This window comes from Epinephelus moara, chromosome 11 (assembly GCF_006386435.1).
Source record: "Epinephelus moara isolate mb chromosome 11, YSFRI_EMoa_1.0, whole genome shotgun sequence".
Taxonomy (NCBI): Eukaryota; Metazoa; Chordata; class Actinopteri; order Perciformes; family Serranidae; genus Epinephelus; species Epinephelus moara.
The window spans coordinates 22995334-23005517 of record NC_065516.1 but is presented as its reverse complement, the minus strand read 5'-3'; the positions used below and the strand labels follow the sequence as shown (position 1 = coordinate 23005517).

At 41.3% G+C, this 10184-nt stretch overlaps 1 protein-coding gene across 1 annotated transcript; it reads left to right on the top strand.

Annotated features, from left to right (window-relative positions):
• The first annotated feature begins 412 nt into the window (after window positions 1-412).
• On the top strand, window positions 413-9286 carry LOC126397630 (suppressor of cytokine signaling 6). Its single transcript, XM_050056537.1, has 3 exons — window positions 413-801; window positions 1253-1322; window positions 2498-9286. Exon 3 carries the CDS (start codon window positions 2624-2626, stop codon window positions 4232-4234), a length of 1611 nt encoding a protein of 536 aa, XP_049912494.1. The 5' UTR covers window positions 413-801; window positions 1253-1322; window positions 2498-2623; the 3' UTR covers window positions 4235-9286.
• The last annotated feature ends 898 nt before the right edge of the window (window positions 9287-10184 follow it).

Below are 10184 nucleotides of genomic sequence, written 5' to 3'. Positions count from 1 at the left end.
GCAACCACATTGTTTTAAAATAGCATTAAGTGGTGGGTTATTTAGAGAAGTGTGAGTGTCGCTTCAAAGCCCCAAAATATTGTGCTTTAGATGATTTGATTGCAATTCTTTTAATTTATTAAGCAAAAACATAAAGTTGCATGAGAAAGCAATGCACATATTAGGTGTGTTGTTTAGTTATAATACCCATGTTTCTTTTTTTTTTAGGGAACAGATGAAACTCCATTTATTTGTCTGTTGTGTTGCATGTGAAATAATGTGCACATTAGGTCAGTTGTTTTTAAATGCTGGTTTTAATTATATGTTGCATTTTTTTTCTTAATTTTTTTATTTAAAATATGCACATGATGTCCAAGTGTCTGCCTGTGCCTCTGGGATGTGAAAACTTGCTGTGGCTGCTGTGTGCGTCTCATCCGCTGCATCTGAATCTGCTCCCACAATTCAACAGGCAACAAAGGAAGAAAGGAAGAGGCCGTGAGCTACAAAGTGTTAGCCAACCTACACAGAGAGATGTCACCTTATTGTGTCATTCCGGTCGGAAATATAAACCCGCACGTTTAGGGAACAACCAAACTTAGCCACATAAACGCGTTGTAGTTTCGTTTGGGAGCGGAGGCTGACTGGAGGGAAGGTAACGGTGGTGTTTTCGGCAGCAAACGTTAACAAAGCTAGCTGTTTGACTTAGGGAGCAAGCTAACATTAGCTAAGCTAACATTAGCCAACAGTCGTGAAGGAGCAGCGTGTTGGACAAGACAACACCTTTGGGTTATTTTACAAAATAGGACACGCAGAAGTGACCGGGTAAGAGACAATTTAATGTGTATATTCTTTTAACTATACACAGCTGACTTATTTAGTTAAAAGTAGACATGCTAACAAACTAGTTCACTGATTGTTAGCTATTTGATGCTAGCATAGCCGATATCTGTGAAATTGGCAAGCTAGCTCGGCTAACCTGATTTTGTTTCTTGGTTTTAATATTTTAAATGTATTATTAAATGGTAATTGTAGCAGATAGTTACAGAATATTCACTTTAAAGTCGCAAACTAACCAGCGTAGCTAAGCTAAAGGCATGTGTTGTGTCCGTAGGCCCTGCCAGGTCAGGACAACCCTTGCTAACGCAGACTTTATTTATACGCACCGCTTGTGTCAAGTGATTGTGTAGTTATGTGTTTTCTGTTATATCCTGGCAAAGTCAAGTGTTAATCATCATATACAACTTTTCAAATGACCTGGCTTTGTTTTTCACAGCATCAAATGAAAGGTGGTGGAAGTGGAACTTGACCCATCCAACTGAGTCACCATTTTCCTGCACATAATGGTGAGTAATCAGATTGCAGCTGCCTTGATTATCAAGCAGCTTTATTTAGGTGCTCTCAGTGGCACATGTCTCTAGATAGGGGTTTAATCTTGCTTTGCCAGGGCTGTCATGGCTTCTTCTTTTTGTTTTGGACAGATAGCAAGGCAATGATCTTAATCCATTTCAGTAAATCAGTATCATAAACCAGTGTGATCAGTGAGTATGTGGACAGAGAGGTGCATTTTCTATTGTTTGGCACAACAGCCTGAAAATGAAATACCGACTGTGAGGTGTAAATACTTGCTTGGCTGTTTGTAGGTGTTCACATCTATATTGTAGGAGCAGTGTAGGAACTCAAGCCCTTATGGTATGGTCCTTAGTAAACAGTGCTGCAGGGCAATGATCCTAAACACCCAGACAACACAACCAAGACATTTTAAGGGCAAAATCGTGGCAGGAGCACGAACCCAGCAGAGCATGACTTGGGAAAATATCAGGCATCTTTTAATGTCTGTGAATCATAGACTTTAAGCAGACAATGAAACAAAGGATTTGCATCCAGGTATTAAAATAATTTAGTTTATATGTCTGTGATTTGACTGATTTAATTTAGCCCCATTAAAGTGGCAAACGACATATAGAAGGGCCTCAATTTGTACACAGCTCACCCAGTGTGGATGTAAATACACATTACGTCAAACTTATACGTCAGCTTGTAGTATAGTAGTCATTATTGTATTTCTAATCCATTGTACTGGGAGAACAGAGTGTACAGCTGAAGCAATAACTAGGTCAACAGAAAAATAATGAAGTTTAGTAATTGAGAAATCACTTTCGTCATTTCTCAAGCAAAAGTAAACATTTTCAGGTTCCTGTTTCTCAGCTGGAAGGATCTGCTGCTTCATTTTGTCTTATTTGATGATGAAATGAATGTCTCAGTTTTTGACTGTTGGTCAGAGAAACAAGACATTTGATAACATTACACTGTGCTGCAGGAAATCTTAAGTTGCTCTTTTTTTGTACTGTTGTTAAATGAAGTCCTTTCAGTGTGCTGTGATACTCTGAATTTTGCACAATGTTCTAAGTGGGCATAAGTCAGTAATATGAACATAATGTACACTTGTCTGGATGTATTTTTAGGACTAAACATAGTTCTAATATAATATCTATAATCTTGTGTGTTTTTCTGTCTGCAGGGTTTGATGGCTCCACTGTATGCATGACTTGTTTCGTGCAGCCTGATGGGAGGACACTGTGGATAGTACTTTCATCAGGATACCAGGAGAGCCAACCCATGCCCCCACTTTGGAGGGCCTGTCAGAATGAAGAAGATAAGCCTTAAGACCATCCGCAAGTCCCTCAGCATAAAGGGCAAAGAGGAGGGTGACTTTGTCATGCTCCAGCAGCCCTCGGTGACTACAGAGTTTTCCAAGGAAGAGTCACTTTTTGGGGGCTGCTACACCAAAGAGCTTTCTGGCTGTGACCTTGGTGGTGAAGAGGACAAAGGAGGCCAGAATAAGGGCCGCTCAAAGAGTGAGAGCCTGATGGGATCGCTAAAGAGGAGACTGTCTGCCAAGCAGAAGGCGAAAGTGAAAGGCAGCTCCTCCGCCATAGGCTCAGTGGATGATGACGACACCTTCTCATCCTCTTCTGTGCCCATCAGCTTCAATGAGGTGAAAGCCCAGAGACCCCTTAGATCTGCGTCTCTGCGGAGCCACCATTATAGCCCCTCGCCATGGCCTCTGCGGTCAGTAAACTCCGATGAGGCGTGTATCAAGATGGAGGTAAAAGTAAAGGCCATGGTTCACTCTCCCAGCCCAAGTCCCAACTTAAACGGTGTCCGTAAAGAATTTCATGATTTTCAAATGGAAGGGCTCTTTCAGGACCAAGCAGAATCCTTAAAGAATCTCCAGCAGCCACAAAACGGGGAGCTGCATCTAAATATTGATGACAATGACGTGCCTGTGGTGCTGGGGTTGACTCCCCAGGACTACATCCAGTACACAATGCCTTTAGATGAGGGAATGTATCCAGAAGGGTCCCACTCATTCTGCCTGGACAGCTCCTCTCCTATGGAGGTGGTGACTGAGGCAGACAGTCGGTCCCTCCACACAGACCAGGGTCAGGAGGAACATGAACTGGTTAGTGGGATGCCTCCGGATCTCTTTATGGAAACCTCAGTTAATAGTCTTCTCATCGGTTCCGCTGGTGTGATGCTCCAAAGCTCTAGAGTAGAGGTTCAGCCTCCCCTCTCTCCACTCCTGCCGCCCATGATAAGTAACGGACATATTCCAAGGACTTTTTCAGGGTTCAGCTCGTCAGACAGCCAGGTAGCCGAGAGGGTAAGACACCACCTCAACTTTGACCCGAATTCAGCTCCGGGGGTCAGTCGGGTGTATGACTCAGTCCAGAGCAGTGGGCCCATGGTCGTCACCAGTCTGACAGAGGAGCTGAAGAAGCTGGCGAGGCAGGGCTGGTACTGGGGCCCCATCACACGCTGGGAGGCAGAGGAAAAGCTGGTCAACTTGGCTGACGGTTCATTCCTGGTCAGAGACAGCTCGGACGACAGGTACCTGCTCAGCCTGAGTTTCAGGTCACAGGGCAAAACCCTCCACACCCGCATCGAGCACTCCAATGGACGCTTCAGCTTCTATGAGCAGCCCGATGTGGAGGGACACACGTCCATCGTCGACTTAATCGAACACTCTATCAAAGACTCAGAGAACGGAGCTTTTTGCTATTCCAGGTCTCGCTTACCAGGGTCTGCAACCTACCCTGTCAGACTAACCAACCCAGTATCTCGGTTTATGCAAGTGCGCTCCCTGCAGTATCTTTGTCGCTTTGTCATTAGACAATACACGAGGATAGACCTTATCCAGAAACTGCCCTTACCTAACAAGATGAAAGATTATCTGCAGGAGAAGCACTACTGAGGACACAGAGATAGGACAGTGGTAGCAATTTGCACTTTTGTGTTCAGTTAAGAGATTTAAACAAGGTTTACAGACAACCACAGTTTTGAGATGATTGCTTCTGGTGGCTCTTGATTTGTGTCCAGGTGACTTCGTCACCGTTCAGTCCTCCATTCCACTGTTCTGGGTTTTTCTGCTCGTTTTAGGAGGCTCTTCTTCCAGAAACATAGTCCAGCACATAATCTATTGCAAAAATGTAGAAGAGGTATACAGCCAGGTTGTCTTATTTGCATGCATTAAGTGCAGACGTTAGACGTGCATTGGGATGTACTGTATGGTTAAGTGTAACATCCAGCTGTTCAAGTAGGTCAGATTCTTAAAACTTTGCCGTGTGTGTTGAAGTTGGGCCTGTAGGAATGAAGAAATTCCACTTTGAATTTGAAAAGAAAAAAAAAAAAAAGAATTATCCACTAAATTGTACATTTTGAAGATGTAAAAGTATTGCTACAATGAAGTTCTTAAATCACATGTTAACCTGTCTGCAGACTGAGCAGTTTTGATCATCTTTTGCATTTTAGTACTCGTCAGATAGTGCATTGTTAAAATATTTTCAGTATGACCAAACTGAGAGGTAGAATATTCTGCATCCATACTATAGACCAATTTGGAGTGGACGTCAGTTACGTCACAGCTGTTGCGTGAGCATCGTGGTGGCAGAAAAGCAGTTGAAACCAGAGAGAAACAGTTTAAACACTCAGAATAAGAATGTCTTGTGCCGTTGGATGTCAGAAGAGCAATACAAAAAAAAGAACCTTAATTTTTATAGAAAACTGTCGCCAGGGACGCCGTTTGATGCTAAATGGCTAAGACCTTTTATAATTGCTAGAATTTGATGTTAACAAAAAATGAACATAATATTCACATATGCAATTCATAGAGTCCTGCAGTTACAGCACGGAATTATATTTAGGCTTATATTTACGTGCATCTAGTGGCGACAGTATTTACATCTTTCTAAATTGCATTAAACAATGAACAGAAGTTAATACTAACTGAGCCGTGAATTGCAGCTTGCTGTCAGTATATAGTTGTTTGATTTGTTTGCTAGGCAGCACGCCTGTCCGTATTAAACAAAAATCATGTGACAATTCTATTTAACATCTTGGACGTGACCGCAGAGTACAAAACTATATGCATTGAGAGATGAGTTATGGGTTTTTCCACAAGATACATGAAGATGTCCGACCACTGTAACTTTGTCCGTTGAGTTGGACCTTTGACCCAGTGACCTGACAGTCAGGAAACTTTACTCCATTGCTCAGGGCTAGTTTGTTGGTGCAAGACCACAGAAACATACATTATGATCTCTGTATAGTAGAAAGTAAAGTTTTATTTCCAGTTACTTACAATCTCAATATTTAGGCTGCTGGATGCTAAGTAGAGGAGTGTGCGTTTGGCTTATATGAACTGAATTACTGATGTGGTGAAAGGTAATTAATAATCGTAAGGAATTGTAAAAACTCACATTTGTTAAGCATGGATTTGTCTTATTGTCCTTGGCTAATACTTGTGGAAATGTTTCCATAGAATATGATTTAATGTGGAAGTAACTTCAGACAACGTTTCAACTAGTAAGCTAATGCTGTCTGATTTTCCTGAGGAATATAGCAACTTTAATCACTCCTCATTTTTGGAAAGGATCCCACAAGAAAATGTGGTCTTTGTGTTGATTATCAAATGGACAATGGATTATAGAGCTTTGTTTCTAGCTGTCAGCAATAAGCCATACATACATCTGTTAATCATGGACAGTAAGTCAAATCCATGATTGACAAACATGAGTTTTTACAAGTCCTTATGATGATGAATTGTCTTTGACCACGTAAATAATTCAGTTCATGTAAGCCTAACACACTCCTGTACTGAGCATCCAGCAGTGATAACAGCCTAAATATTGAGATTCTAATTAACTGGAGACAAAACTTTATTTTTCTGCTACACATAGATCATAAACCCATGGACATAAAAACGGCCCATTGCAATCAATTGAGAAATATAAATGTTACAGTCCTTGACGCGTTTTATTTGGCGCGATCACTGACACCACTACTGTCCCTTTCTGCCACCACGTCGTCTCTGCCCACAAAATGCATCATTGCTGTTTACGAACGCTAAAAGGGTCTGTGCAAATAGTCAAGCATCAAGGCTTCATCGTATAGCAAGTGATGACCTATGATTTCATGTTAACCAGATTTTTGCTAATTTACAAACTAAACAACTCACCCAGTGGATGCAGTTTTCTTCCTCAGGTATCATCATCATATCACGTGACAGCTGACACACTACAGATGCATTTGTGCTTCACTACGCTTTGACTAGTGCAGGTTTCATCATTTATGGATATGGTTGCGCGTCAGTCAAACAAAAGCTCTAACACTAATAACCACAGCATCGCATCACTAACAGATCTTATAAAATCAGCCAGAGTCACAAAAGTTAACCCGGTCCACTGCATAAACAACATTTAATTGCAAAAGATGTCCAAAATGTGCCAGTCTGTGAGAAGCTCTAAACCGTTTGGTCACTGAGAGAAGTAACTTTAAATAGTGTGGCTGCATGTAGCCATTATATAATGTGCGAGCCTGAAGGTACTGACTATGCTGGATTTTAAACATGCTGTTTGTAGAAACAGCATCGAGTCGATGTATAAACCTTTTCGAAGTATGTAAGCATTAAATTGAAATCTTTGTGCATTAGGAATGTTACAAAAACTGCACCGCATCTCAGCCCTAACAACTGTGTCACTATCTGTAACGCTTGTATCTGCATGTAGTAAAGGCTTTACGGCGGTCAATTAAGGGCACTGTAGAGTTACACTAAATGAGAGAGGATGTCACGGTGTGATGGCGAAAGAGCTTGGCTGTGTTGTGTAAGCGCAATGCTCTGAGTAAAAGGCTGTTTAATGCACAATTGCATTCACCTGAGGCTGTTTATAAGTAGAGCAAATTGCCCTCAGTTAACCCACAACTGATAAACACACCTCCTAGTCAATTGACCTGAATCTGTACGTAGCGATGGCTGGTTCTTAGTCTCTTAATGCCGGCAACGAGCTGGACCCAGATCAAAAGAATCCCAGAAATGGTGCGAGCTTAGGTTGAGGGATTTGGGAAAGCCAGGGTTAAGTCCTCCTCGCCATCTTGGAGCGATGCCAGGGTTTCAGCGTACGACAAAAGTTCCATCACAGCTGCATGGCATCATTAGTGTCATTTGGGTTTCAAGGACATTTAAAAAAAAAAAAAAAAAAAGAAGCATAGAGATTTCGCCATTGCTTATTCACATTGTCCCCACGGAGCTGCACTACCCCACAGATTGTCTCTACTTGGCTGTTTGAGCCAGAGTAAAGGGAAGAGCACACAGTATGCTACGCAAGTGCTTTATATGGATACTTTGACAGGGAATTGTGTTTTCACATTATGAATGAGCATCTTTTTTGACATCCGTGTCCTTAAAAGTATTTGGAAAATGGTCCCTCGGACAACTTCGGTAGGTCGTTAGCGCATAGTTCTAGTTTTAGTTAGCCGGGAAATGTCAGTGTCTGAGGAAGTTAACCATGAAATCTAGCACAGCGGAAATTAGATAGGAACTCTGAATGGTGTTGCATGTTTAAAGACTTAGCATTTTAAAGCTTTGAGTTGTATAGGAATGAAGGATCTAGGCTGTGTGTGTTTGGCTGTGTAGAGGGATGTTTTTCTGTCACAAACATTGGCTGGACATTCTGTGTACAAGAAAATGTATTTTTTCTTTTTTTTCGAATCCTCGTGTGAGTTTGTTTTGTGACATTTGCCATCTGGGGGACGGGGCTGTACAAAAAGGAATGTACGCTTGTTTGAGGTATCCGTGTTATCTGCCTGCAGACCAGTTTCAGAAAGCATGAGAATCATAAAGAAAAAGAAACGACATTGTCACATTTTTTGCACTTGAATATTCTCCATTGACATGCTTGGATCCTCTCCTGCCTGGAGTTTCCCTTCAGATGGCGTTTGTTTTTTGTTTTTGTTTTTAAAGTCACACATTTGTCTTTACGTGTTCATATAACTGTTTAGTTTGAAACGAGATTTTGTTTTTTGTCATACGTGTGGGATACAAAGGGTAAGGCACCAGCATCATATCAAAGCCTGCTAATGCTCATGGGCTGTCAAGAAAAATGGGATCATGGCAAGAACGTGGATGTAAATTTGACTTTTTTTTTCCGTGTGTGTGTGTGTATGTGTTTCAGTTGAAATGTGAAAGTAAAATGTTAGTCTTTTAAAAACTGTTATTTTAATGGTATTTCCATTTTAATTTTGTCATCAGATTTCGACGAGCAGGAACCGGGTTCACACGGTTTCGCTGCTGTGACTTTTTAAAATACGTATTTAGTTTATTATTAAGCATTATTGCCTTCAATGTTTGATTCCAGAGGTTGATGCTTGTTCGGACTGCTGAAGCATTATGATTAATAACAGCTGTTTAGCACTTAACAAGCTCCCGACGATTTTTTTGTGCATCTCCGTGAGTGAAGGTGATTGTTTACAACACTATGTCTCAGAATGCCCCTCCCCTCCCTTTTTTTTTTTTTTTAATTTTTTGTTTTGTTCACCCTCTCTCACATGAACATCTTGGTACAATTTTAAAAACTCATTTATTTCATTTTAATGTGTTATACACATTTGTGCTGCTTATGGATATGATTGCCTTTCTTGTATTTAACAACGGGGGAAATAGAATGTCACCAATGTAGATGTATGTACACATAATGACTTTGGTTATCATCTTGGGAGAGCAAAGCAGATTTGCAATTTGTTAACAACCGTAGTCAGTTAAAAGAGCATTAGTAGCGATTAGTAAACCCTCTGTAGAGTTACCAGTTCACTCCAGTTTACATTGGTTGTCAACTTTCCAAAGTAGATGGTCTTTTTGTATTTTTCTTTTGGAAAAAAAATCAACAGTGATTTATTGCACACTTTGGATACAGTTCAAGAGTTTTTTGTATCTGCCAATTATAAATTATAAATAAAACTATATTCTAAAAAATGTGTGTGTGTGTTGTCATGAAAGGAGCATTGCTATCATCAGATTAAGCATTAATGCATACAGAGTTTGGATGGTACCAAAGTTTGGAGCCAGTGATGCGCTCCACAAGAGCCTGATCATGCTTGCAGCTCTGTTAATAGATAAAATCATGGAGGTCTCAATGAGTTTCTCTCCACAGTGGGTACAAATTGGCAGCTAATCCCAGAGCTCCCGGTTGCCTAATTTACAAAGACAATCCAGGCGGTCTTTAAATACAACCGAGCGAAGCGAAGACTCTGGGGAAAGATTAGCAGCACTGCTACCATCGCCGCTTTAACTTCACTTTAAGTCGACTCTGGAGAAACAGAGTGAGTTCCTGCTTTGTAGACGGGGGGAGGAGAAGATGTGGGGAGGGGGGTAATGGTGTCAGGTTTGGACTTGGATCTGCTGAAACACGGTCTGCATGACGATGAGGAGGTAGGCTTTGTTAACTACTGTGTCTGACAGGCCTCTCCAGGCATCTGAGGTGAAGATACACAAGTGTTTACTCTCTCTGCCCGGTTCGGGATGATTTATTCATGGCACACACTGGTGGTCGCATGTCATATGGAGATGCCTCCGTTATAAAAGGACTCATCTCTGCCTTGCACTGTTAGGTTTTTTTTTTAATTTGCCACTTTTCAAACTGTTTATACTCCGAATTTAGTGGGAGAGATTTTTACTTTTGCTTGGAAAGTGCAACTTGTCATGACGTGACACGGCATCTCAGCAGGTTTGAATTTGCAAACATTGTGATATGCAGCCTGCTCACTTTGCCACCCCGTACCCGGGATGTTGCCTACTTAACGCCGAGTGCTTCTCTTGTCTTTGAAGGGAAGCTTTCAGGTGACAAAATGTCAAATCTGTTGCTGTTTCAGCA